This window comes from Dipodomys merriami, unplaced genomic scaffold (assembly GCF_024711535.1).
Source record: "Dipodomys merriami isolate MVZ:Mamm:240054 unplaced genomic scaffold, mDipMer1.0.p SCAF_21, whole genome shotgun sequence".
Classification (NCBI taxonomy): domain Eukaryota; kingdom Metazoa; phylum Chordata; class Mammalia; order Rodentia; family Heteromyidae; genus Dipodomys; species Dipodomys merriami.
Window position 1 is genome coordinate 28,903,224 of NW_027203493.1, and position 25,529 is coordinate 28,928,752.

At 40.0% G+C, this 25,529-nt stretch overlaps 1 protein-coding gene across 8 annotated transcripts in view; it reads left to right on the plus strand.

Moving 5' to 3' along the window:
* Positions 1 to 25,529, plus strand: part of Sergef (secretion regulating guanine nucleotide exchange factor) — a 212,929-nt gene that overhangs the window by 57,949 nt on the left and 129,451 nt on the right. Inside the window, exon 10 of one of the 8 annotated variants that reach the window (XM_070032782.1) lies at positions 16,309 to 16,449. The exons of 6 other annotated variants lie outside the window; for them this stretch is intronic. In XM_070032782.1, coding sequence (XP_069888883.1) covers positions 16,309 to 16,320 — 12 coding nt within the window. In that variant the 3' untranslated portion in view covers positions 16,321 to 16,449. Of the gene's footprint in view, positions 1 to 4,980; positions 5,073 to 16,308; positions 16,450 to 25,529 lie in introns of those variants that run through there. One more of the 8 variants, XM_070032783.1, reaches the window with a different exon arrangement.

Genomic DNA, 25,529 nt, shown 5'->3' on the forward strand with positions numbered 1-25,529 from the left:
TTGATGTTCAAGTCTGGCCTATTCAGCATCTGTTTGCCAGGGCAGTGGGCTGTTATAAGCTTCTAAGGCTGAAACCTGTTTGGGAAAGACAAGAACCATACTAAACTAGATGCCATGTTGGTCATAGATTTGGGTATCAGAGTGCAGGAGGTTGGAACAGCCTTGGACTAATTTGATAATTCCTGACCTTCAATGACCTGAGTGTGGCACATCTCTGATCCATTTCCTGACTGTGGCACATATCTGACCAATTGCCTTTAATTACCATTAATTTCCTTTAATATCCAAAGGATAAGCAGAGGGAGGAGTGAGCTGTCTGTGCTTGGCCTCAGATAGGATGTCTGCCCAGAATGGTCCAGATTGAGGCCAAGTGGGAAGAGGAAGCACAGGCAAATGAAGCTGGACTGTGGAATAACCTTCCTTGCCAGTGAACAAAGGAAAGAAAATATATTTGAAGTTACTTAGTGCTTATTGTGGACTAAATGCCTTACAGATATTATTTTATTCTCAAAATAAACATGTCTACATTAAAAATAACTGCTTTATGAATAAGGAGGATAAGCTCACTATAGGTAATTCAGCCACCCCCAGATCACATACTAGGTAAACAGTAGGCCTGTGATTTGAGCTTGAACTACTTGAAGATGTTCACTTATTTTCTCTTTAGTGAAGCCAAACTGAGGGTGTTTTCCCACATTTCTTTTGATGTATACTCTTATTTTGAAGTCTTGTAGTCAGCCTCTATTTTCCTGAGTTTTATGTCTTTCTTTCCTTTCTTTCTTTCTTTCTTTCTTTCTTTCTTTCTTTCTTTCTTTCTTTCTTTCTTTCTTTCTTTCTTTCTTTCTTTCTTTCTTTCTTTCTTTCTTTCTTTCTTTCTTTCTTTCTTTCTTTCTTTCTTTTTCTTTTCTTTCGCCTGAACTCTGGGCCTGGGCACTGTCCCTCAGCTCTTCAGCTCAAGGCTAGCACTCTACCACTTGAGCCACAGCACCACTTCCAGCTTTTTTCTGTTTGTTTATGTGGTGCTGAGGAATCGAACCCAGGGCCTCATGCATGCAAGGAAAGCACTCTACCACTGAGCCACCTTCCCAGCCCCATTTCTTTCTTTCTTTCTTTCTTTCTTTCTTTCTTTCTTTCTTTCTTTCTTTCTTTCTTTCTTTCTTTCTTTCTTTCTCTCTTTCTCTCTTTCTCTCTTTCTCTCTTTCTTTCTTTCTTTCTTTCTTTCTTTCTTTCTTTCTTTCTTTCTTTCTTTCTTTCTTTCTTTCTCTCTCTTTCTCTCTCTCTTTCGTTCTTTCTTTCTCTCTCCTTCCTTCTTTCCTTCCTTCCTTCCTTCCTTCCTCCCTTCCTTTCCTCCCTCCCTCCTTCTCCCCCCCTCTCTTTCTTTTCTGAGCCACATCTCATTTCTAGCCTGAGCAAGATTTTTTAAAAATAAGTTTTTTATTGTGAAAATACTGTACAGAGGGGTTACAATTACACGAGCAGGTAATGAGTACATTTCTTATCAAGCATTGTTGCCTCCTCTTTTCTTTTTCCCCTCCCCTCCCTTCTCTCCCATCTCTACAACTACACTACCTCCTTACCCCACCCCCCACCTAAATTGTAAAGTTCGTTTTTGAGCAAGATTTTATGTGAGATTTTTGGACCTAGCAGGTCTTTCTTTCACTACTGTATACACAGTGTGAAAATTGTATTTTATACACTATCAGCTTGTGTTTTAGACAGTATCTGCTTTGCCTTAAATACTGCCCTTCTTCACCATCTTGGAAAAAATCCAGGGATACCCCACTTGTACATGTCAGCACAGGGTGTGGGAAGAGGTTTGTTTGCTCATTGACAGTGAACATCTATCACAGCAGCTTTTCGCATTCTAAACCACACGTGGGCCACAGGCTGCACATTTCCAATGAACATGTGCTTTGATTTCCACCCAAAGTTGGAAGCCTGCAGATGTATTTAGTCACTTATTGGTTACAACTGGGGCTTCCCTAAAATTCTGAAGCAGCCTGGACATGGTGGCTCACGTCTGTAATCCTAGCTGCTCAGGAGGCTGAGATCTGAGGATCATGGTTCAAAGCCAGCCTAGGCAGAAATGTCTGTGAAACTCTTTATTTATTTATTTATTTAGGGTCCGGTCATGGGGCCTGAACTCTGGGCCTGGGCGCTGTCCCTCAGCTCTTCAGCTCAAGGCTAGCGCTGTACCACTTGAGCCACAGTGCCACTTCTGGCTTTTTTCTTTTTGCTTATGTGGTGCTTGAGGAATCGAACCCAGGGCCTCATGCATGCAAGGCAAGCACTCTACCACTGAGCCACCTTCCCAGCCCCATCTGTGAAATTCTTATCTCCAATAAACCACTCAGGAAACTGGAAGTAGTGCTGTGGCTTAAGTGGTAGAGTGCTAGCCTTGGGCTGAAGAGCTGAGTGACAGTGCTCATTTCCAGAGTTCAAGCCCCACAACCGACCAAAAAAAAAAAAAAAATCTGAAGCAGATCAAGTTGGGCACATTGGGTACCATTAGAAGAACAGCTTGAGGGAAGTAAGTAGTTTTTGAGGGAAGAAGAAAAAGATTAATTAGAATACATGGAGGGTCTAGCACCATTTGTGTGAGTATGTATGTGTTTATGTGTGTGTGAGCATGCATGCATGTTTGTGTGTGTGTGCACACGCATGGGCATGTGCATGGTTGTATGAATTTGGGCAAGCCTCTTTTCCTCCTACACTCTTGGTTTCCCCACATATAGATTAGACTAGGTAATTCTTAATTCTTCCATATATCTAAGATTTTCTTCTCTAATTTTTGTTTAATGGGAATGATTAATACTTAAATGTGTACTGACTCTTGTCTCTAGAGTTCCTCAGTTTCATAGCCAATGTTACTAATCCCTAGCTGCTAACAACCTTGATGAAGTGGGAACGTGAGTTAATCTAGACGTTCTAGGCTTCAGTACCACTTTGAACTGACTGTGACCCTATGTCCTGGCTGTGTTCTCTGCCTTTGTTTCTTGTCCCCAAGCCCTCCTATTCCAGGTTAGGTTATGGGACCTAGCATGATGCCCTTGCTCCTTCATGAAGGTTCCTTCAGAAGGGTGTCATGCTCTCTGTTCAAACCCTAGTGTTTCCAGAACATGCAATTTGAGAAGATGTTGGCCCTTATTCTGTGGTTGTGCTCTTATTGCCTGAGGCAGACCTGGGTGATACTGCCTTTTTGGAATCTTTGCCTATATTCCTCTCCATTGGGTCTTTGTGTGTTCAGTGTCCCATGTTTTCTGCATTCCTGGGTCTCTCTGCCATTTATCTGACTCTTAACTCTGAGGTCTTTCCTTTTTCATAGTCAATTCCATCCAGGCCCTGAGTTCAAGCCCAAGGATTGGCACATATGAAAAAAATTCATGATCTTTGCCCTTAAAGAACTTATAGTACATGAGTAAAGAAGTTTCTGTGCAGAGTATTAGAAGTAGATATTAGAAGTATTAGAGGTAGGTGCAAAAGGCCAAGGGAATAGTGAAGATAGAATGACTGATTCTGAAGATAATATCAAAAAGAAATTTGAACTGGGTTCTTTAAAATGAATAAGATTGCTGGGCGCTGATGGCTTATGCCTGTAATCCTAGCTACTCAGGAGGCTGAGATCTGAGGATCGTGGTTCAAAGCCAGCCAGGGCAGGAAAGTCTGTGAACATCTTATCTCCAGTCAGCCACCAGAAAACCAGAAGTGGTGCTGGGGCTCAAGTGGTAGAGCGCTCACCTTGAGCTGAAGAGCTGAGGGACAGCTCCCAGACCCAGAGTTCAAACCCCGTGACACTCTCTCCCCCCCCCCCCCCCCACACACACAAAGATTGTAGCAAAGGCAGAAAGACATTCCATGTTGCTAGCACCTAGATCTGCTTTTAACTTCTGATGCAATTGGATGCCTCCACATTCTAATGGTTGAGCCTAGTTTTACTCTCTAGCTGTCAGTCTAGCCTATCACATTACCTGGAAAACAATGTTCACTTACTTTTTCTTATTTGATCACAGTGTGATGCTGGGAAATAGGCCAGAAGACAAATGTTTATGCCCACTTTGTAAATGAGGAAACTGAGGCCTAGAGAGACAAGCTAGGAATTAGGAGATATTCCAAGGCAAGCAGCTTGATTGCCTGTGTTTCTGAGGGCCTACTCTGGGCTCAGTTGGCAGCCATAGTCCTGAGTCATGTTCCTGGTTTAAATTCTGCCCACGTTTAGTTGTGGAGCACCAAGTCCCAGTATATGTGTGCACATGTGCACACACCCAGCCATTGGAGCACGAGCAGGAAGTGTGGAGATAAACAAGAGTTGAAGCAGTGATTGGGTAATTGTCAAGCCCAAGTGGCAGCAGCTCTCGTTTTGCTATAGGACTAAAACTGTTAGAGGATCAACCTGTGCACAAGGTCTAAGTGAAATCTGTCAGAATGAGTGGGAAAGAAGCTATTTTTAGTTTGCAGAGTCACTCACTCAGCTGTGTTAGCTGAGGTTTGAGCCAGTCCCCTACGCTTTCCACAGTGTTATTTCTGAAGGAGAAATACCACTTGAATGCTGTGTAAAACCCATTAATGAACCTGGAAGTTTCCAGGGCGTCTTTGTCCTGCAGCTCCCTCAGAAAGCTGCCTTTCCTAAATGACCTTCCTCCTTTCCTATATTTAATGCATTTCTAATTTTAAGTTTGTGTCAAGACTGTGGGACTTTGGTGCCCTAAATAACACAGAAATCTACCACCAGCAATCAGCTGAGTCCGGAGGGCCCTGACAGAATTGAACACAACCTGAAAAAGCATTCCCAAGTGGCAATCTGGTACTTATCCCAAGGCATGAGTGCTGTTCCTAGAGGAGCCCGAGGTCTTAAACCATGGGGCTTCAGCAGACCAAACCTTTCCTGTAACAAGGGTTTGTGTTTTAGAGTCCTCCCCAAATGGGATAGCACTCTTTTAAATGTAGCAGTGCTCACACAAATAGTGTTCATCTCTTTTGCAGCTACTGGCATAGCAGGGGAAGAAATGATCTAGCTCCTGGTGGTGGAATGTATCTGTCCATGGCAACACTCAGAAGAGAGGAAAAACTACTAGACGGAACAGTTGTTGGAGAGAGATGATAAAAGATGTGATACAGAAAGCACTTAACTACTGCCTTTCATTTTCTTATTTATCATCTTGCTTTTCTCACTGAAATGTAAGATCCAGGAAAGCAAGGACCTTGTCTGTCTTGTTGAAAGCTGTGTTTTCAGTATCTAGAATATCCTCTGGCACCTTCTAGTTGCTTAGTGGAAGTTTACTGATCAAACAGAGGGGAAAAAAATGAATGAATGAAACAAATAGTCTTCCCTCTAGTCTATGTTTCTTAAACACATGCCAGTTCAGAAAACGTTCCTGTGTTTTCAGGTATTGGGTCATCAGATACTTTGCAGAGCCAGCATAGACAGACTCTGGTCTAGTATTTTGCTCACAAAAGCCTGGCAATTCTTACAGAAGGTACTAATGATGAGGATCATAGTCCTCATTACTTCGCAATTCACTCAGAGCTTTAATGCATATTTACTTTGTTTTTCTTCTAACATCTACTTAGGTGTGCTGGTCTCTCTCAGTATTGCTTGTGGGATGGGGGAAGCGAGAAAGAGTCTTAGTCCTGTCTTAGGAACTTGTGAGGTAGTAAGGAAATTTCAGGACAAGCAGAATGTGACAAAGGATATAGGGAATCCAAGGATGAAAATATGTTTATTCCATCTCATGTCCTTGGGGAACCTTCTCTTTCTTGCATTTTCAGTCCCTGTGGTTTTGTTGGACTCTGCAAAGATGGGGTGGGGATGGTGACTGGAAAGGCTTCCTGAATTGGAAGTCTTGCCATTAAATTAGTTCTCAAGGGACCTGATGTAAAGTAACAGGGAAATCTTGGCAAGAACTTGTATTTCAGAGGAAAGCAGAGGAAGAGCAGCAGCCAGGCAGAGACTAAGTATTGACAAGAGAGGGAGAAAGTGCCACAGCAATGTCCCAGAAACTAAGGAAATTTCAACAGCGAGGTTGGAGAGATTGGGGGTAGAGAAGAGACCACTGGATTTGGTGATGGGGAGACTCTGGTGACACTTTGGGAAATCAAGTGCCCAAGCAGGAACATAGCATTTAGATGTGTGATGGCTTACTACAGGTGATCTGGCAGAAGATGTGGAAGCAAAAGAGAATGGGAACTGGGCCTGGCTCAAGTTAGTGTTGTCAGCATGGAGAAGCCGGAGTATGTCAGAGGCTGAATGAAATGAGTAAGAAGTGAGAGGAGAGAATGATATATAAGTAGAATTTCATGAGGGATGTGGGTATTTAGAGCCAGGGTATCATGGAGACAAGAAATAGGATGGAGATCACTGTGAAAGGGTCAGTTCTAGCAGGAAAAGGTAAAGCAAAAGGAAATGTGCAAAGATACAAGTTTTGAAATAAGAAGAGAATATTTTTATGTAACCATCTCACATATCATCATGTTATGTGCTAGTTATATTATTTACCTCATAAATGTTTTCTGTATCCTGTGGTTGGTGTGTGGTACAAAGCACTAAGAACTTTTACATAAAAGACAAAGTTGCTGTCCAATACTGCAATATATTATTTACTAGTAATATTATGCCTATCTCTAAATCAAACTTTGAATTATTTGAGGGCAGGCCTGGTCTCATTTATCTTTGTACAAGTAGAATTGGCCTTGGTAGAAAATAAATAATCAGTAGTAAATATGCTGAAAAGAGTGTGCAGGCTCATGTTGGGTGGCTTAAATCTTCCTGGTTAGATTGACAGTGAAATTGTCTGCTGTTGTGAGGAGGCTCTGCTTACTCATTCTATTGTGGGTCATCCAGCATAGTCTAGTGGATGTTAGTCTAGAAAGGAGGAGGATAAAGATATCATTATTGGCTCTGAGTGGTGGGCAAGACTGTTGCATTCTAGTGGAGAGAAAACTTGTTCAGAGAGAAACCTGATACTAGCTCAGAGTCACATAGTACATGACAGAACAGGGACCTGACCTGGCTCTCAGACCCCTCATTCTTTTCACTAATGGTCTTCTTTGTCAATCATGCCCTCTCCAGACATTTGCTATCAGGATGTGACCTTGGGCTGTGGCTCTGGCTCTGGCTTGTACTGAATGGGAGTTGTGTGATGGCCTGATGGCCCTCCATGCTGTGGGACGGTGTTTAATGAGGAAAAGTAGCAAGGAAAGGACAGTCCTGGTAAGGACTGAGGTAGTGAAGTTAATTTATATGACAGACCATTGTGCTGGCTAGAGGGAGCTGTCTGAGTGGGCAGTCTTGAATGTGGAGCAGAACCTTTCTGTTCTGTACCTATAATGTACGTAACTTTGGATCAAAGCCTTTCTAATATGCCTTAGTTTTTTTCATGTATAAAGTGGATATAATAATATCTACTTTACCTTGGCCACAGGCCTTTGGAAAGATGCAAATGAAAACATCAGAGCTTTTATTAACTGCCAAGTGTTGTACAAAAGGAGTATTACTGGGTTCAAGCCACTCTGCTTCAGATATAGGTTTTGTGCTAAGTGTGGATCAGAGCTGCTCTTTTGTGTTAATCACTTGAGATAATTGGAGCAGCGTAGAGTTAGATCTCATGGCAAACTCTCGTTAGAATCAGACTTGAGTGGAATTAGTGGTCTAAATGTTTAGTAGTCCACGGTCAGTCTCCATGAGCTTCCAGCATGTGGATTCTTGTCAATAGCCATCAGCATCCATTGCAAGGATGCTTGTGGTTTGTGTTCCAGCAGCAAAGGAAATTCATCAGCACTAATTTAAAGTCCAAGTGACCTTGTGTGTCATCACCATACTCTGTAGAAGTATGACTGCTCCAGGCCTTGCCCAGGGTCACCCTGGAGCTGACCATCTGTCTTTTGTTGCATTTGACCTTAAACATGGGGCTTTCCTAGGGTGAAAATAAATCACACAGAAGTTTAGAGTGGAAACAGAAGGCAGCGAGGGTTTAAAGGAGGCTGTAGTGACAGAAAGGCTGGGTCTGTAAAGACTGAGTGCACCTATGCATGAATTAGTTGGCCAAAAGACAAACTGCTTCCATTTCCATTACTGTTCTTCTAGCTTGGAACCCCACTTTCTGCATAATTATAGTGACAGTTCCTTAATTGCTAATCCCTTGTGTCTAGTTTGGCCTCACCCAGTTGCCCCTTCTTGTTTTCCAAAGTGATGACTAAAAATACAAATTTAACCATGCTATGCTCTTCTTTCTTTCTTTCTTTTTTTTTTTAGAGCCTTAGAAAATATAGAAAACAGGGATGTGTGCTTCACTGGTAAAGTGCTTGCCTGCATGCACCAAGGTCCTGGGTTTGATCCCTCACTCGACAAAAATTAAAACTTAAAAAAGGCAGGAAACATTTTTAGAAGAAACACTTATTTGACATCTACTTACATGGAAGAAATGTTTTGGATTTGAGGTGAATATATTCTAGTCTCTGCTTACAAAGAGGAATATTTGACCCATAACTTCCCAGCCAGTGCAGAAAGAATGAAGTTATTTGAGTATAAGTCCTGGGATTGTTGGCCTTGTTCATCACAGTCTCCCCCTGCCTTGATTAGTGTCTAACAAACAGTAGGTGCTCAGCAAATAATAGTTATGGGGACAAAAGTATACCCTTACTTTTTAATGCTTTCTATTCTGGATGAAGTAAAAAATCTCTGGTTTAGCATAAGAAGATCTTGATTCAAGCTCTGTCAAATATCTAGTCTCATCTTCTGTGAGTCTCTCCTTGTATTGTATAACCCATTAATTCCAGTGTTCCAGTGAACACTTCATGTTGTTTGATAATTCTGAGTCTTTCCCCATGCTGACTCAGCTTCCCTTTGCCCTTCACTGCTGGAGCAACAGCTACCCATGTTTTATTTGTATCTTTGTATTCCTGCCACCCAGCCTGACAAGCATGTCTCATTCTCTGTTGAGTTTTTCTTTGCTTGGTGTCATTACTCACTTCCTGATATGTCCCTGCAGCTCCTTTCCACCTATTTCTAACTCTGTTGTCCTTGGTTCCTGTTGAGAGTTTGGTCTAGAATTTGTTGGAATGATGACAACCTGGTTTCAAGCTGTAATAAACCTTGGCCTCCTTTTTGCTTTTACTAAATACCTTCTCCCTGCTCCATTGGATCTATCCAGGAAGGTAGGCCTCTCAGAAATCCTATCTGGACAGAGTCTGTATTTTGCTAGTCTCATTTCTAGGGATTTGATCCTCAGTCTTGGATCCTGGGTTACCATTTGGGCACTTGTTCTGACCAATGAGTTCTCCAATATCTCACTATCTTTTTGATTCCTACGGTTGCTGCTGCTTGGAACTTCCTACTTAGAGGCCTTCTAGTCAGTAGAACCACTTTGTTGTTGGCATTAGCCTGAATCAAGCCTCTCTTTGCCAGGATTTTTGGGTACTTTTTATTGGATGATTGCTGTAGGAATCAGCTCTGTATTCATTCCTTTTCCCAAAACATTATTCCCATTTAGTTCCAGTTTCTTTGCCTGCAATGTCCTGAGTCACTGCCTTATGAGGCACCCCTTGAGGTAACTAAAGAGAAAATATTATCACTTCTAAGGAAGCAATACGAGGCTCTTCACTTGAGATGCAGCCTTCTGAGCCTGAAGGACCCTAGGCCAGTGGGTCAAGGGGCCTCCTGAATTGTGATTAGAAGGGAGAGTCTTCACTTTATGTGGTTACATAAGTCCCTCTGTGCTGCAGTGGTTCTCTCTGTGGGAGCACTATGAGCAGTGGTGGCTACCTCCTGCAGCTGCAGATTGCTGTTTGGAAGAGAGCCTTTCTTTCTAAGTGTCTTATGTCATCCAAGGTAGGGAGAGAGTGACTATGGGTAGCAGAAATGAAAGCAATTAGAGCTACCTTTGCAAAAAGAGCAGCTGCTACAACAATCCCAATGCTTCTTGGCCTTTCAGAGGGGCCAGATGTCTAAGGAGATAGTAAAACAGAGGAAGAGTAGGGCCACACAGGTGCAGGGAGACCACTTGGTGCTTTCATGGAATCCTTTGATGTATCACTTTAGGAAGCCCAGCTGGCCTGGGAAGGTTGCTCATGGTTGCTGAACAAAATATATGTGTCATTGTAGTCAGCACTCCCTAGATTGGATGAGGAAAGTATCTCACTTTAAAAAGGCAAGTTTGTTGGTCTTGAGCATCTTCTCTGTGGCTTTATTTCCTTGAAGCTCCTCCTAAGTAATATTTCTTACTAATAGTGAGTATGCACCCTGTTTGAGGATGAGGGTCAAAAGGACAAAGGAAAGACTTGACAGAATCTTTGCACTGTGGCTTGATCTTGGGTAAGTGGTTTCACTGCATCAGTGTTAGTACTATCAGATAGATGTAATAAAACTAAGTTTCATTCTCCAGGTTGTTGTCAAATGGTATCATGAATGTGAGAGCATTTTATAAACTATGATGCAATTAACAAGTGTACATTTTGTTAGATTTCCTCTGTGGGTTTTCAGGAAACCTTAATTTGTTGTAGTTCCTTGGAAATCATTAACAGTTATCACAGATCTGGAGTTGGATGTGAATCATTTTCATGATATTTGTGTTCTTTATCCATTGGTCACTACTGATACTCATTGGGTATATTCATTCCATAAGGAACTTGGTCATGGAATGTTGCAATAGGAAGGGTACTGGGCTCTAAAGCTCTATCTAATCTGAAGAAGGATTGGAGAAGTCTGTCATAGGTCAGCTGTGTTAGTTGCTGTTTGTGATATATTAGTTCTGGAAGGAGCGGACTGTGACTGGTAGGATAAATCCTCTACAGGAAAGAGGATATAAAGATGGGACTGGGTATTGGTTCCCAGGTTGGAGGGTAAGAGGTGACTGATGTGTTGCTTGCCCCACTTTCAACCCATCTAGAAGTCTAGATGGTGCCAGAAGAGGCAGAGCCTGGATTCTTCCCTTCTTGGCACAGACTAGAAGGTAAGCAGAATCACCCGTAGGCTTTCCTTCCTTAGAAACTACTGCTAAGCCGGGGACCCGTGGCGCATGCCTGTAATTCTAGCTACTCAGGAGGCTGAGAGCTGAGGTTTGGGGTTTAAAGCCAGCCCAAGCAGGGAAGTCTGTGAGACTCTTATCTCCAATAAACCACTTTGAAAACTGGAAGTGGCGCTGTGGCTCAAGTGGTAGAGCGCTAGCCTTGAGCTGGAGAGCTGAGGGACAGCGCCCAGGCCCAGAGTTCAAGATCCATGACTGACAAAAAAAAAAAAAAAAAGAAAAAGAAACTACTGCTAGAAAGTCAGAACAGTAAAAAGTCCCTTTGGAGAATTAAATGGTATTTTAATTCCTCATTTTTTTCTTGAGCTCTGTCTTACTTCCATTCATAGCAGTAACAGAATGACTTTTAGAGTTTCTCAGTCCCATTTCCAATTTGTGTCATTTTTTTTTTTTATAAGACTCAGATGGGAGCTTGCCTAGTTGAATCTTTTCTGGATTTTAGTTGCCAGTTCAAATGTAAGCTACTTGACAACAGTTACCATATTTTTATATGGTTGCATCTAAAATCTAAGCCAGTGGTTGGGATTCTCTGCACACTTATGAGTTTGCATCTCTGATTAGTATTTGATTACATTTCATCATCTGCTTTTCTTCTATGTGGTAGTTTTCCAGGGGAAACTATATGGGTGCTACAGAGTGGGCACTGTGTCTCATGAATGTTTGAATATTATGTCTATCAAGCAGAAGTGAGGGGCCATGTCACATGTAGGCACTTGGAAAACCTTGGGGACTTAAGCTCTAACTACTGTGAAGAAGACTTGGAGAAGTTTGTCATGGAACAGCCATGCTGGTTGCTAACAGAGTTTTAATGTATTAGTTCTGGAGGAAGAGAAACCAAAAAAGAACACTGACTTCTTCACTAGTCTCAGCATGAGGGTCATAGAAATATAAGCACCTTTTCCAATTTGCTTTGCTTCATTCCTCAGACACCTATTTAAGTGTACGAGCAAACTGGCACACAAATGGTACATTTCCCTTTGCACCCAAGGTGAAATTTCTGCTGCTTCATGGGGACTTGTGGGAATAGTTCCATTGTTACTGTTGTACACTGCATTTATCATTCTGCTCTCTTGGCACATTTTGCCAAGCTGCATAATTTCCTGGTTCCTTCCCACACTTACCAGCTCCATGGTGATGATGCATCTGGTGGCCACTGGCTCCCCAACCAGGTTTGCAGTGTGCTGGAAAGAGCAGTGTATTAGTTAATAATGATAGCAGGTAGCAGTCCCTGTGTCTGGATGAGTGTCAGTTTCCCTGCTCAGCAATTCTGGACACCATCATCTCTTTAATTCTCATGACCATGCAGCTGAATTGGGATTAGTATTTCTCAGTTTGCAGATGAAGAGACTGAACCTTGATTGAGTCATCACTTATCCAAGGTCACATGGCTAAGTAAGTGACAGATGCTATTGAAACCCATATCCTACTGTAAAGCCAAATGCTTTTAAACAGGATTCCCCTTTGAACTCTAATGTTAACTCTTTGGGAAGTGGGGCCACAGATTTCTTTTCCCTGGGCTTCAGTGTTCTAATCTGTATAATAAAAAGCAGTACCAGAGTTTTTCCAAAGTTCTAAAGCCAATGCCATTCTTGTTTGGCTAGAGCTCATATCTATGTAGGGACTTGTTTCTTTTCAGTTGTGAATATTTTTATTTTGTTTTGTTTTATGGTGATGGGCTAGCTGCTAAGTGTTAATTCCATAGCACTCACATTAATGTCAGACATTACAAGAACACATAGTATAACATACTATCAGTCCTGACCAGTTGAACTGTCTTTGATGATGAAAGTAGAACATATCCAAGATAGTAGCTGAGAGCCACATGTGGCTATCTATTTATGTTACTAAGGAAAGGTATTTCTAATTTTAGCTGATTTTAATTCATTTTATTGTCAGTGGCCACATGTGGGTAGGAGCTACCACAATGAACAGTGCAAATATAGATAGTATAATGATACAAAATATATAGAATATCGATTCTCTTATTCCCATCTTTTCTTTGTCTTCTGTGTTGCAAAGGTGGTTTATGATTCTCTCATTGACTCCTTACAGAGCCATAATATCAGATGAAGTTGCATTTGTATTGTATGTTTGGCTTTCAGCATGCTACATTATTACATTCCATCTTCCTACCTTCCCTCCCTCCCCCATCCCCTGCTTTTGAGGCATATGGTAGAGCAGTGTGTATTTGTCAGATAAGGAAATCAAAACACAGAGAAGTTAAATATAGTAGTAGGGGTTGAGAAGATACTTATTGCATGAGTAAGTGACTTATCGCTACTCCATTTTTGGAGCAGTAGAACTAGGACTGGAAACTTACATCTTTTGATTTTCAGCCAAAGTTTCCTGTAGTTTTTCTGTCACTGATGTGCCAAGTGTTGAATAGAGAGATACTTCTTACTATGTAATTCTTTTAAAGTTAGGCAGGGGACTAGTTGTATACCTTTCCGCCTTATTTGATCTTTAAATCCTATGTAGACATCTTAGTTATAATAATAAAATTTGGACAGGTTTTATGAAATGTTACAAGACCACCTAATGGAACAATTCTCATTTTCTAGATGTTAGAACTATCATGCTAGTCAAGCAAAGAGTTGGGTTTTTCATGGAGGATCTATGAACAGAAGGGATTGAAACCTGTCTCCATTTCTGTTAATGGTGGAAAACTCCTTATCAGGCCAACCCTCCTACAGAGAACAGTCTTAAACTCACACAAAAAGAAAAAATAGTCACCTGAAAGAACTGATTTAAAGCAGAACTATGATTTAAAGCAGGCATGTTGTTCACAGGTATCAAGATCTTGAAAGTTAAGGAAAAGCGGAGGAGCTGTTTGGAACTGAAGAATTCTAAAGAGACATGATAACTAAATGAACTGTCCAGTACATCCATACTGAAGCCTTTCATTGTAAAGAATGAAAGAATTTTCCCCCCAAGTAGTTTTGGTCCACTGTTAGTTAAATCTCCAGAGCCCTTGGATAAGATACCTTGTAGAACCTAAGTGGAACCTGAAGCTTCATTGGGAGTTACATGCCAGGGATAACTTTTCAATTTTGACATCCCCCCCGCCCCACCACTATGTTATATCAACAACAAGAACAACAACAGAATTTAAAAGGTGGGCAAATGACTCAAATAGAAATGTCTCTAAGGATGTTAAGCAAATGGCCAATAGCCAAAGAAACATATGCTTAATATCACTAATCATTAGGGAAATAAAACTACAATGGAATACCTCGTAACACTTATTAGAATGACTATTATAAAAAATAAAAACAGAAAGGCAGGCTGAGTATGGTAGCTCATGACTGTAATCCCAGTTACTTGGGAAGTTGAGATGAGAGGAGATTTTCAGTTCAAGGCCACCCCAGCAAGGCTCTCTCAGAAAAAAAAAGCAGGGGGTAGGAGGGATGTGGTGCACACCTGCAATCCCAGCTACTCAGGAGTGAGGTAGTATGAGTGTATGAGTGCAGTCTGAAGCCAGCCTGGGCAAAAGTGTGTCACTACTTGTAAAACAAAATAAAATAGAAGGGGTATTCTGTCATACAGTCTTTTGAATACATGCCCAAGAGTATTATTGCTAGATCATAGGGTAGATCTATTTGAATTTTTTGAGCAATTTCCATATCGACTTCCATAGAGGTTGCAACTAATTTACATCCCTACTGACACGGTTCTTTCCCCGCCGCTGCATCTTTACCAGCATTTGTTGTTCATATTCTTGAAGATGGCCATTCTGACTAGAGTGAGATGGAATCCCAAGATTGATCACTGTCTTTCAAAGAGATGAATGTATATGATTGGCAGAGAGAGGGAAAGTGATGTTGTTCAAAGAAGTTGTTACCTGGCATTCAATATGTAAACGGTCCTGCTAATAGTATTAAGTACAAACACATTAATGTGTCTGTTTTATACATGGAGACTCTGGAACTCAACGATGCTAAGCACCGGACCCAAGTCTGCACAACCGAGCAGTAGTAAGAACTGGGCTGCCACCCAGATATCTTGACTTAGAATGTTCATTGGCCTTCCTGCTATCCCAGGTGGCCTTGTTAGCATCCTGGGATATTGGTATCTTGGCCATGAGGAAGGAAATGCTGATGGTACAGGTTGGCTTGGAGTTTCCTTTGTCACCTTTTTATGGTTTGAAAAATGCTTTTCCTACTTCCTATTGGAATGGACTTGTTTGGGTTGCTAAACCCCTTGCTTTGGTAGACTGGAAGCGGGAAGGAAAATGCATTGACTGTTTTATTAAGGAAGATTTTTTGGAGCTCTTCTATAGTAAACAATTTTATCTCAAAAGTAAAATGAATAATTCAACCTGAAGTAAAAGAAAAACAAAAGCTCCCTTTTGCCAAATATTGCTGAGAATCTCCCATCCTGGTGATGTATGAGCATGAGGTACAAATTGAGAATGGGAGTGACAACACCACCTCCAAAGGGGTTTTCTCCAGGGGAATGGCCAGGTCTAGAATAGAACAGCCATCTGCTGCCAGATGGACAAGGGCTCCACTGAGCTATGGATTTCACCCAGAGGCTGGCCTCTTTTACTGTGCTTGCACTTTTGGAATATCCTTCACGTCTTTGTTCCCTGCTGGCGCACAGCTTCTCCCTGTCCCCCCAAGGCTGCCCCAGTCCATCGGGAGTCACATGGTCTGTGATGCTTGTGCACACCTGGATGATCCAGAGGAAGGCAGGCTGCACACTGTATTCATGCAGTGAGGTGGCACCTCGGCTTCTCTGTGAGGAAACGCCCAAATTAATTCACCGTTGTTAGCAGCCCTCCCAGCTGACAAGGCTCAGTAGGCAGTTCAGAGTGTTCTAGCACAAGGGGTGGGGCTGAGGAGAGGTGGTTCTTCTGTCCAGGCTCAGTTCTCTTGCCTGATTTACCTTGGTACTTCATTATCTTGGATTACCGACAGGCTAGGGAGGGAGGCGGAGAGAGGGAAGTGGGTGGATAGAATTCAGAACAATGAAGTCCACTTTCCTTTTTAAATTAGAAAGAAAAAAAAGAAAACACCTGTCTCCAAGTTTGTCATCTAGCTTGTTTACTATTAAAATATACTCTTCTATTTCCTCTCCCCTACGCTTCCTTTTTCTTCCTTGTGTCCCTGCTGATCTTCTATATATCTTTTTTTCCTCTTCAGAGGGTATGGAAATTTGTCATGCTAGGAGAAATACAGCATACCAGATTCCAGCTCTTCTTCCCCACGTAATAGTCACTCTTCTGTCCCAGAAGGTAGCCTTGACTCCTCCAGCATTGTCACATTTGTTATTCTCTCTCCCACAACAGTTCACTGTCTGATGAAAGCCAGTCTACAGCCACACTAAGGAGGACCAAGAACCCAAGGCAGAAATTGGTTAGCTTTCCCTAACATACTTCAGTCTCTTCTATTCCTGGGAATTATCCCTGCTGCCTTCTCTGGTGAGCACTATGGACAATCACAACTTTGCTCATGCATCTACTTACCATTAGTTGTACTTGTCATTTCCTTTATTACCCAATATTCTTAGGATTAGATGACTAAAAATATGCCTAAAGTATCCTGGGCAAAGATACCCATATAAGATGAAAGAACCTGGAGCCCTTCCTGATAGTAAGTGCCAGATCTGGGATTCTGCAACAAACATATTGAACTGGAAGTTTGAATATTTGAGTTCAGTTTCCCAGTAATTGGCTGTTTGGCTTTATAAAAGTCAATTTCCTTTTTTGGGGTCTTATTTTCCCTGTGTCAAGTGTAAGTGTAAGTACTGGTAGGGACAAGGACAAGGTATAAATTAAGATCCTTATACTATATATATATATTCTTTTTTTGGGGGTCCGGTTGTGGGGCCTGGGCGCTGTCCCTTAGCTCTTCAGCTCAAGGCTAGCACTCTACCACTTGAGCCACAGCGCCACTTCCAGCTTTTTTCTTTTTGTGTGGTGCTGGGGAATCGAACCTAGGGCCTCAGGCATGCAAGGCAAGCGCTCTACCACTGAGCCACCTTCCCAGCCCCCTTATACTATATTTTGTCCATATATATTATCTTTTTTATTTTCTTAAATCATAAGAGCAAAACCAACTTATAGAAACAACAGAAATGTAAATAGAGGAATTTTTTAAAGGTTATATTGTCTTTTGAAAAAATGGATCCAACTAATGGAGAGAGAAGTAAAATAAAAGATGTTTGAGTACTGTGTTTTACTCTGTTTTGGGCAATATTTGAATTTGAACTCAGGGCCTCACATTTATTTTTTATTTATTTATTTATTTTGTCGGTTGTGGGGGCTGAACTCTGGGCCTAGGTGCTATACCTCAGCTCTTCAGCTTAAGGCTAGTGCCCTACCACTTGAGCCACAGCATCACTTCTGTTTTTTTTTTTTTTTTCTTCTACTTATGTGGTGCTGAGGAATCGAACCCAGGGCCTCATGCATGCGAGGCAAGGACTCTACCACTGAGCCAACTTCTTCCAGCCCCAGGGCCTCACAGTAGGAAGGCATTCTACTTCTGAGCTACACCTGTTGTTGAAGGTCATGTTAGACCTACTTTTCCTCTCTCATGGTACACAGGGGACCAAAGCTATAGGGGAAATCTTAGGACCAGGGTAGATCCTCAAAGGAGTTATTTTGAGTACAGAAACTAGAGCCAGTAGCAGAAGTTCAAGCTCTATGCCTTTTGGGCAGAACAGCCTTTGTTACTTTGGATGTTGTTCCCCAGGAGATCTCTACTTCCTGTTCACAGACTGCTTGCTTTACCCTTAATGGTGTATGTAATAGAGCATCAGAGAACTAGGCAGGAAGTGTGGGCCCAACTCAAACCTGCCTAGCCAACAATGTGGGTCACATCCCGTGGGTAGAGAGATTTCACAAAGGGTTCTACACTCCTAGGATCCTAAAGCCTAACCTTAACAGAGGACATGATCCTAGTGTTGGCTTGAACTATCTTCAGGGATTCTATTTAAGATACTAATTTATCTTAAGTCTTTACCAGTTTTTATCACTACTTTGTGAGGTAAGTAGGATAGGGATCTCTTAAAAAGTATTTCTAAATTTCTAGTTATAAAAATAATACCTGCTCATTCTAGAATTACAGTATATAGAATTATAGAACACTAAAAATCATCAATTTCACATCTTAGAGAAAACTACTTCTAACATTCTATTTTTTTCATCGCTTTTCTGTATTATTTAAAAATATAAACTTTCGTGTACTATGTTTGCCTTATATTCCGGTTTTCTACCTATAATAATATTGTTAATATTTTCCCCATGTTACTTAAATGTTCTTTGCTGTAATTGTCTAATGTTTTAGAATAATATTCCATTAGTATTTGGACATACCACAATTTATGTGATTAATTTGGGAGCAATAGATTGTAAGTTTGTGCTACTAAAAATTAGGCTGTGATCAATACCATCATATCTAAATCTTTGGTTAAATTTCTGTTTATTTTATAGTAAAAGTGGTTAGGAATAGGATTCCTAGATTAAAAGATACAGCTTTTAAAAAAAGCTTTAAAAAGACTTTTAAAGTTTGCATTCTGTGCATGTTACTAGTGGCAAGTGCCTGAGTATTTGAAGGACCTAATTAGAAAAGTGGCTATGCCTCTTAAGTGGGAAATGGCTGTTAAAGTCACCAACATGCTCTTGTCGTCCTTAGCCCTATGGAATGATGCACCTAACTCTGCAAGTCTCTCTGTGAAGTCCTTGGTCAGAGCCACACCTGGACCAGTGTAGGCCATAGAGAGCAGAGGGCTTCATACTCTTTGCTATTGATGAGAATTGATCAGAATCAATTACATGTTAAATTGAGAATAACGCATGTGAAACAAACTGAACACTGTGAAGAACTCTATAAATGTACTGTTATTAGAATTCCTTAGGATTCAGATAATAATGCCGGTAAGAATCTAAGGTATTACATAATGCTTTTGATACATTGGAGAGCTTTAATATTTCAAAAACAGCGTGAATTCTCAGTGAATATCTAGTCTGACCTCCTTACTATTTACACATAAGGAAATTGAGGCTCAGAGCACATAATCATCTTCAGTGTCATTCAACAGAATAAGCCTGGCAGCCAGATCTCTCATTTCTCACTATTTTTGCCACATTCTTGATTCTTGGTTTCCTCCTAGAGCTACACACAGCAATTAATGTCATGCTCATGTGTACTTTGTGAGTTCTGTTCAATATTTTCACCAAATAGTTTTAACATCCTACTTACTATACTAATTTGCTTTGGATGCCATTTTAAAAAGTAGATGTAATCCTGAGAAATTTCAGACAGATGTATCACTAGAGAACTTACTCTTCTGACTTAGTGAGCCTGACATAATGAGCGTGAGAGTGCATGCACACTTATTATTAGATACACGGAGACTTAATGGCATGGTCGTCATGGAAGTCCACCAGTTGCAACCACTGATTCCCTCACCTTGGTTTCTATACCCTTCTTTTCTTTACTACTTTATCCTGTTGGCATTACTCATTTGTTGTATTTATTATTTCTCTTCCTTTACTAAACTTTAAGTAGTGAGGCAAGATTTAAAAAAAAAAACAACTTTGTCAGTGCTCAAGAAGTGCCTGACACATAGTAGTATTTGATAAATACTTATTGAATGAATGAATAATTCCTGAGTTAGGGATAGGCCTTAGTGTTGGTGTGTTAGGGATGAAGACCTAAAGTCTAATTCTAGGTATTATCTGAATAAGCATGGGCTAGTGTCTTTTGCATTTATCATCCATAAAACGAAAGTATTGACTTGTCATATCTAGCTTTAACATTCCATAATTCTACAAATGATAAGCTTTGAGTGCTTAGTAGTAGGACAACTATGTTTCATTTTATTTTCAAGTAAAATTTTATATAGAGCCTCAAAATCCAAAAGAGAAAAATATGCAACTAATTCTGACTGGAAATGGAGTGGAGGGACACAGTAGAATGACCCTTTATTTTTAGCTGCCTGCTGGCAAGCCTTTGCTTTGTGGTAGCTACTGAGTTATATCCATCAATAGGACTTAGTTTCCTCCAAATTCAGTGCAGAGATTGGAGGTATAGCTCAATGAGAAAGTTCCTGCTTAGCATGCACAAGGACTAGAGTTTGATCTTCAGCAGATAAATAAGTAAAATTAAGAGAGGATCATATCTTTCCATAGAATTCTGTTTGTGCTCAATTATAGATTTATTTATTTTTAATTTTATTTTTATTTTTATTGTTTTTGGGTCTGGTCGTGGGCCTGAACTCTGGGCCTAGGCGCTGTCCCTCAGCTCTTCAGCTCAAGGCTAGTGCTCTACCACTTGAGCCACAGCACCACTTCCAGCTTTTTTTTTCTTTTTGCTTATGTGGTGCTGAGGAATCAAACCCAGGGCCTCATGCATACAAGGCAAGCGTTCTACCACTGAGCCACCTTCCCAGCCCCTCAGTTATAGATTTAAAGGAAATATTGGTTAATGAAAAGAAGATGAGATGTGGTATGAGGTCGTGGAAGAATAGATGATGCTTTCTTTAAATAATTTAACTTTAGTGTTATGCAGACAAAAATAGGGTAAAAATTTAGATTAAGTAGTTTCTCTGGAAACTCATTCAAGTGTATACTTTCTCTAGAAATTCATTTGTACTTTGGTTTCTAGTTTGGCACAAATGTCACATGGTCTGGAGATCTGTTTGTGGTGGAATTGCCAGAGGATAAAGCAATCTTCATGAAGTTTTTACATGAAGACTGTTTGAGTCATGACCCATAACTAGTCCCAGTGCACTGCAGTGGACCATTGTTGAAGTTAATAGTAGAACTAATATCTACATAGTGGGTCTTACTGGAGGAGTATTGTGATATATTCAACTCAGAGACCGAAGAGCCCAGTGGATTAAAATTACAGGCAGCTGACGCAGGCAGTTTCTTTTCTCCTGAATGTGTAACCACTTCAAACTCTTCGTCTGTTTTACCAGCTGGGAGACAGGCTAACCTAATATTTACCTGGCTCTCTGATCTGAATTGTTTGAGGGGTAGTTTGCCTTGTTTGAATTTGAGAATCCAATAATAATCAGGTGGGATTGAAAGCTCTTGCTTTGTTGAATACCTATTTGCCAGGTATTATATTACCTTTTATTAATATAGCAGCTAAAGAAACATTCAGATTAAATTGTCTTTAAGGCTCATTTGATTGGTATCTCTTTCTGGAAGGGCATCAATTTCCCTGGAAAAATAGCAAGGGATATAGGTACCCAGGTAATACCTTTCATTTAAGGATCTTAGTGCTTAAAAAAAGTCCTGTGTTGTTTATAATTCAACTTACTCTGAAAAGTACTTGGGTCTTCTTAAATCATTAATCATTTTGGTATTGTATGTTTCAGAGAAGTATAAACACAGGAATAGCTGGGCACCGGTGCCTCACACCTATAATCTTAGCCACTCAGGAGGCTGAGATCTGAGGATCAAAGTTCAAAGCCAGCCTGGGCAGGAAAGTCCATGAGACTCTTATCTCCAAATAACCACCAGAAAACCCAAGTGGCACTGTGCCTCAAGAGGTAGAGCGTTTGCCTTGAGCTGAAGAGCTGAGGTACAGTGCCCAGGCCCAGAGTTTAAGCCCCATGACTGACAAAAACAAAAAACAAAAACAAAAACAAAACCCACAGGAATACCTCTCAGTAAAAAGTTTCTTGAGGCTGTCATAATAGGAAAAACAGTCACTTTAGTGGCTATTATTGATTATCCTAACTAGTTTTGTCTGTTACTGTGGTTGTTGTAAAAATATATGGAATTATTCAAACTTAGCTTTCCCAAAGACATGTATTTTGATAATCCCAAATTTAAGGCTCTAACATCAATGAAAACTATTTTCTGTATTTCCTACTTGCCAACTTTGGTATTTGTGATCCATATTTTTCTTAGTCTATGTTTTAAAAGCTTTTAAATGTACATCTAGGTGTGATGGTAAATGTGCTTGAGAGGTAGAGGCAGAAGGAGCTCAGGGTTGAGGCCACCCTGAGCTACCTGTCAGACCATCTCAAAAAACTAAGGATTGGAGATGTAACTCAGTGGTAGAGTACTAGCTAAGCATGCACAGACTCTGGGGTTCAATTCCCAGTGGAACACATAAACACAAACACACATACAGCCACACACCTATACCCATAGAGTTGTCCTGTATCCACATGAGATAGGTGGATATCAACATTTTCAGTATCTTAGATAAAATGGTATAGAATTTGCATATAATTTATAGTGTTCTGAATAAATCATGTATAGATTACTTGAAGTATCTAGTAGTATATTAGTGCTAAGTAAGTAGTTGTTGAACTATATTGTCTTAGGGATTAATGACAAGAAAAATGTCTATACTTGTTCAGTACAGATGCAGTTTTTTTTAAAATTTAAGTGATTTTTAATTAGTATGTGTTAGTTGTACAAGGGGGTCTCACTGTGACATTTACATAAATTCATACAATATATCTGATGAAACTCTCTCTGAAATCCTCTCTTGCACCCTTCCCTTTCTAAAACAATTTCAACATTTTCAACTATTTCTGTACATGCAAATAAATTAATTCTACCATATTCTTCCTCATTCATTTACTCCCTTTTGTAGTAATACTTTCTCACCTCCAACAGAGCCTTTTCACTTTCCTGTCATTCAGTTTTCTTTGGCATGTATTTATTGTATCAAGAGATTTTTACCATACCTTGATGGAAAAATGAAGGTATTTCAGACATGCATATATTCTAGTTTAATTAGAGTCACCCTTCTACTGCTTTCTGTTTTCCCATCCCCCAACCCAGCTTTCGCTAAGATTCATTGTGTCATGTTCATACATAATTGTAATGTGTTGTGAATTTATTCATCTTTCATTGTTTTCTCTCTTTCCTCCCTTTCCCTCTTCCCTTAAATGGTCTCATAGTTATAACCATGTTCTATGTAAGTATATACATCTTTGTCTGTATGTACATGCCTGTGAATATGTATGTTCTTTAGGTCTTGCTCCCACAAATGAGCAAAAACATTCAGTACTTAGCTTTTTGTACATGGCTTATCTTCTTCAAGATGATGATTTCCAGTTCTATTCAATTTCCTGAAAATGATATAATTTCATTTTTCTTCATGGCCAGTTGTATATGTGTACTATTTCTTTTCTTTTCTTTTTCTTTTTGTCATTTATGGGGCTAGAACTCAGGGCCTGGGCACTGTCCCTAAGCTTTTGTGCTCAAGCCACAGCTCTACTTCCATTTTTTTTTTTTTTTTTTTTTTTGTGTTTGGTTGGTTGGAGATGAGAGTCTCACAGATTTTCCTGTCTTGGCTGGCTTTGAACACTGATATCTCAGCCTCCTAAATGGCTAGGTTTACAAGTGTGAGCCACCAGTGCCCAACCATATTTTCTTTATTCATTTGTTGTTGGATATCTTGGTTGATTCCAAAATTTGGCTATTGTGAATTAGTATTGCAATAAACATAGGTCTGTAGGTACCTTTCTTGTGTATTGATTTATGGTCTTTTAGATATATGCCCAATCATGGTATAAGAGGGTCATAAAGTAATGCTATTTTAATTTTTTGAGGAAACTTTATACTGATTTCTGTAGTGGTTGTACTAATTTACTTTCCCACTATCAGTGTATAAGGATTCCTTCTCCCTACCTCCTCTCTGCATCCTTTCCAGCATTTGTTGTTGTTCTTGATGGCTGCTATTCTGACTGGGTTAAGATGGAATCTTAGTGTAGTCTTGATTTGCATTTCCTTTATTGCTAAGAATGTTGTTTATTTCTTCATGTATCTACTGGCCATTTGTGCTTCTGTGAACTGTTCAGTTCACGTGCCATTTACTAATTGGATTATTTGTTCTTTTGCTGTTTAATTTTTGAGTGCTTTGTGTATTCTGGATATTAAGCCTTTATCTGTTGAATTAGCTGGCAAAGATTTTTGCCCATACAGAGGGCAGTCTTTTGGTTCTGTTAATTGTTTCTTTTGTTGTGTGACATAGTTAAGTTGTTATTGTTTTCTGGGTAATTGGGGACCTGTTCAGAAAATAACACCTGTTTGTATGACTTTCAGTGTTTTCCATGTGTTTTCCTTAGTAGATTTAAAGTTTCAAGTCCTACAGTGAATTCCTTGGTCCATTTCAAGTTGATTTTTATGCATGGTGAGTGGTAGAGGTGGTTACATTCTCCTGCAAGTTGACAACTACTTTTGCCAGCACTATTTGGTGAAGAGGCTGCCTTTTCTCCAATGTATGTTCAGATGCAGTTTTTAAAAAAAAATAAAATATTATTAATCCATATTTGGTTGAACCTACTGATGTAGAACCTGTGAATACAAAGGACTGACCATAGTTTATGTTTCAGTAGTGGATTTGCTTGCTTGTTTTGAACTTAAAGGAATTTAGATACTGTCTTACAGAAACAAACCTTTGTTTTCTAATCATCACAACCATCTGTAAAATAAAAATAAAAAATAAAGTTTATATTAAAAAAGAATAGCAATGCATTCTGGGCTTTCTAAAGTATAGATATTGGGTAGTGTTTTGCAGTTGGTTCTTTGGCCTATGAGCATGTAGATTAAGTCCAGTCTGCTATTTTTTTTTTCCCACAGATAGGATCTCTTGTCCTTCAGACTTTGTTTAAGGACTGTAATTATGTTTTATCTGTTTTTGTTTGTTTGTTTTACCAATCCCTAGAAGAATGGGTGACTGGATCTGGTGACACACAGAATCCCAGCAACTTGGAAGGCAGGATCATCGTCTCAGGCTAGCTCAGGCAAAATCAACTTGAAACTCTATCTGGAATACAAACTAAAAGCCAAAGTAGTAGAACACTTTCAAGTGGTAGAGCAAATGAACGGTCTTGTTCAATCCCCATTACTGAAAGAAAAAGGCTAAGATATTTAAATAGCATGGTGACTGTTGGGTATGTGTTTTTGTGAAAGTGGGTAGTATTACAAGCCTTGGGATATTGACTATCATTCGTATAGGAAAAGAGCTGTGGATTATGGATGGGTCATATTACTGTGCATGCCATTTGTTGTTTACAAAGTAATATTTTGCTCCCATATTCCCAAATACCTTCCATCAGTAGTATGATTTTTCAGTGCAGGCCAGCAATTCATTAAAGGCATCGCTATTCTTTTTTTTTAATATAAACTTTATTTTTTTGTTACATACACAATATTTCACCAAGTAACAAAGGCATTGCTATTCTTACAGTGGAAACAAAGAAGGATAAATTGTTTTTTGGGTAAATTTTACTTGTCAATTATATTGATTAGTCTTTCTAATATTCTAGCTAATGATTACAAAAAGAAAAAAAAAGAACAAATACCCAAAATACCAAGTGGGTGACAAATGGTAGCTGTTTTGGGGAGCACAAGTGATGATATTATCCAGTAATTGGAAATGCTGGAAGAACAGGTGCAGTGCTGCATCAGAAAACCAAAGTCTCAGGAAATACCATGTTAGCTCTTCCCTATGGCTGTTTTATCTGCTGTGTGTTTGAGAGCAGAACATCAGTGCAGTGGAGTGCCTGATTGCAGCTGACTGACATGCA